This window comes from Lotus japonicus, chromosome 2 (genome assembly GCF_012489685.1).
Source record: "Lotus japonicus ecotype B-129 chromosome 2, LjGifu_v1.2".
NCBI lineage: Eukaryota > Viridiplantae > Streptophyta > Magnoliopsida > Fabales > Fabaceae > Lotus > Lotus japonicus.
This window is the reverse complement of record NC_080042.1, coordinates 6,372,344-6,375,667: the sequence shown is the minus strand read 5'-3', so window position 1 is coordinate 6,375,667 and position 3,324 is coordinate 6,372,344. Positions and strand designations below refer to the sequence as shown.

General features: G+C 54.0%; 1 protein-coding gene across 1 annotated transcript; it reads right to left on the bottom strand.

Annotated features, from left to right (window-relative positions):
- Positions 1–1,775: 1,775 nt before the first annotated feature.
- On the bottom strand, positions 1,776–3,104 carry LOC130735980 (uncharacterized). The gene has a single exon (XM_057587844.1). It carries the CDS (start codon positions 3,102–3,104, stop codon positions 1,776–1,778), a length of 1,329 nt encoding a protein of 442 aa, XP_057443827.1.
- Between the last annotated feature and the right edge of the window lie 220 nt (positions 3,105–3,324).

Below are 3,324 nucleotides of genomic sequence, written 5' to 3'. Positions count from 1 at the left end.
AGTATGGGATCCTTAGCTTGAGCTTCTCTGTTTGCTTGCGAGACGACCAGAAGCGAGTCGCAGCAGACAAGGATCTCCTTTGCTCCCAGGTCTCGGGCTGTGACCAGCCCCGCGATGCAGGCCTCATACTCGGCCTGGTTGTTTGTGGTTGGGAAGTTAAAGCGGAGGGACTGCTCGACCACCATCCCGGTGCTACTTTGCAAGATGATTCCAGCCCCACCACCTTCCTTGTTACTCGAACCATCTACGTTGACCACCCATGTAGTCTCGCCAGGGGGCTCTTCTTCATCTGTGAGTTCTACCAAGAAGTCGGCAAGAACCTGGGCTTTAATGGCTCTCCTGAGTTCATAGCGGATGTCATGCTCGGAGAGCTCGATGGACCAGCTAACCATTCGACTGGCCAGGTCAGGTTTATGGAGGACCTGTCGGACCGGCTGGTCGGTGCGTACGACGATGCGATGAGCCTGAAAGTACCTCCGTAGCCGCCGAGCTGTGGTCAGCAAGGTCAGTGCTACTTTCTCCAACATCTGATACCGGAGCTCCGCACCCTTCAATGAACGACTGACAAAATAGACAGGTAGTTGGACTCCCTCCTCTTCTCTGACCAGAACGAAACTTACTGCCTTTTCTCGTACTGCCAAGTATAGGTACAGCGTCTCCCCTGGTCTAGGGCTGGTCAGAATAGGGGGGGATGAAAGGATCTCCTTCAGCTGGGTGAATGCCGTGTTGGCCTCCTCCGACCATTCAAAAGTTGCTCCCTTCTTTAGAAGTGTGTAAAGAGGTAGTGCCCGGAGAGCGGCCTTCGGCAAAAAGCGGCCGATCGCGGCCATGCGACCAGCTAGCTGTTGGACTTCTTTGACGGTGCGCGGACTCTTCATATTCATGATAGCTTGACATTTGTCGGGGTTCAACTCGATTCCATGGTTGGTCAGCATATATCCAAGAAATTTTCCGCTTCGAACGCCAAAAGTACACTTGTCGGGGTTGAGGCGCATATTATGACTCTTTAACTGCTCGAAGACGACTGCAAGGTCGGCGGCGTGATCTCCTCCCTTCGGGGTCTTGACAATGATGTAATCTATATAAACCTCTACCGATTTTCCCATCAAGTCCCCGAAGATCCGGGTCATCCTCCTTTGGTAGGTTGCCACTGCGTTCTTGAGGCCGAATGGGAGCATAGTGTAGCAGTAAGTACCCCGATCAGTGATGAAAGCAGTTTTCTCCTCGTCATCCCTATGCATAGGGATTTGGTTGTAGCCTGAATAAGCATCCATGAGAGAGAGGTATTCGTACCCGGAGGAGTTGTCTACAAGCGCATCAATGCTCGGTATGGGGAAAGGGTCCTTAGGGCATGCCTTGTTGAGATCGGTGTAGTCGACGCACATGCGCCACTTCCCGTTTGCTTTCTTGACCAAGACTACGTTGGAGAGCCAAGTAGTGTACTTGACCTCCCGAATGATCCCGGCCTGAAGTAACAATGTGGTCTGTTGCTTGATAACTTGTTGTTTCTCGGAGCTCATGTGTCTTTTCTTCTGAGCGACTGGTTTAAACTTCCGGTCGACGGACAGCTTGTGGCTGCAGAATGCGGGGTCGATGCAAGGTATTTGTGCCGACGACCAAGCAAACAGCTTCCCATTGGATAGTAGTAACTTTTCCATACGCTTGGAGAGATCTCGGGGGAGGCCGCGAGCTAGGTTGGTGGTATTTTCCGGAAGGGGACCGACCTGGATAGGGCGGGACTCCCCGTCGGGCTTGAGGCGCTGATCGTCCCTGGACTAGTCCACTCGGGGGTCGAGGTTGGTCATGAAACTGGTGTGTTGAACATGGAAGTTGTCTTGCTGGTTCTGGGCTTTGGACTTCTTTCTCTTTCTTTCTTCTCTGGCCAGCCTGCAGCTGGAGTTGTAGCAGCTCCTTGCCATTTCGAGATTGCCGCGTACTTGCACTGCCCTTCCTGCCCAGGGGTACTTAAGCATCAGATGGTGGGTGGATATGATCGCCCTGAAGATGTTGAGGCTTGGCCTGCCAAGAAGGGCGTTGTACGTCGTTGGACATTCCACCACCAGAAAACAAGCTTTTATTGTCTTGCAAATTCTATGATCTCCCAGAGAAAGGCAAGTATCAAAATATCCTAAGGGTAGGACTCTGTCCCCCGTGAACCCGATCAAATCATGGTCGTAGGGGAGCAGGTCTTTCACCGATAGTCCTAAGCTTTTATAAGCGTCATAAAACATAATGTCAGCGGAACTACCTGTATCAATGAGCGTCCTTCGAATCTTACCATTGCCGATCAGGGCCTCAATGACGATGGGGTCGTCTTCCTCGTCGGTGTCCTCGCTGTAGTCGTCTTCCGTGAAGGTGATGGCCACCTTCTGCCTTGGGGGGTGGAGGGACCCTGGGCGGGGCCTTCCAGCTGCGGACATGATGACACAGGTACTTCTTTTCCGGCTGTTATTAGTGGGCCTGCCTGCGGCCCATCCTTCGGCTATTGAACCAACGCTGACTAGGTTGCTCCCATGATGTCTTCGAACTTCATCCCGGCCGTGTCGGTCGGGGCTTCTTCTACGTTCACTGCTTCTTCCACGGCGCTCGGGGCTTCGGCGACGCGGTGGCGTCCTGTCCTGACGATCGGTTGACCGGCGCTTTGGAGGGGTTCGGGCACGGTGCCATGGAGGGGTGGGTGTCCGTTTCGGGGGCGGCGAGCGCGGGCGTGGGAGGTCACCGGATGACAGAGCTACATACCTAGACAACCTGCCTGCTCTGATCAGTTCCTCCACCTTGTCCTTGAGGTTCAGGCACTCGTCCGTGTTGTGGCCTGGGCTGTCGTGGAACTCACAAAATCTCTTAGAATCTAGCTTGTCCCCTCTCGTCAGAAGTGGAGGGGGTCGGTCCCTGAGGTCGGTGGAGGCCTTCTCCCTCAGGATACGCGACAGGGAGGAGTTCAGTGGAGTATAGCTATCATACTTCTTCCGCTTCGGCTTCCGATCGTCCTGACCCTTCCGTCGGGACTCCCGGGTCGATGGCTGATCTTTATGCTCTTTCATCTTCTGCGGTCCTTTGATCGCGAGTGTCTGACTCGCGGCTCGTAGGGTCGCGGCGTCTTCCATGTTTATGAATTTCTCTGCTCGGGCCAGAAATTCCTCTAGAGTGTTGGCCGGTTTGCCATCCAGTGAGGTCAGGAAAGGTCCTGGAGCGAGAGCTGCGGTAGCCAGGACCCAACCTGGTGTCGGGAAGGAGACCGGTGATGTCACCAGCCTCCTTGTTGAACCGATTGAGAAACGTCTTCAGAGACTCCTTCTCTTTCTGCTTAACCAAAGCCAAGGTTTG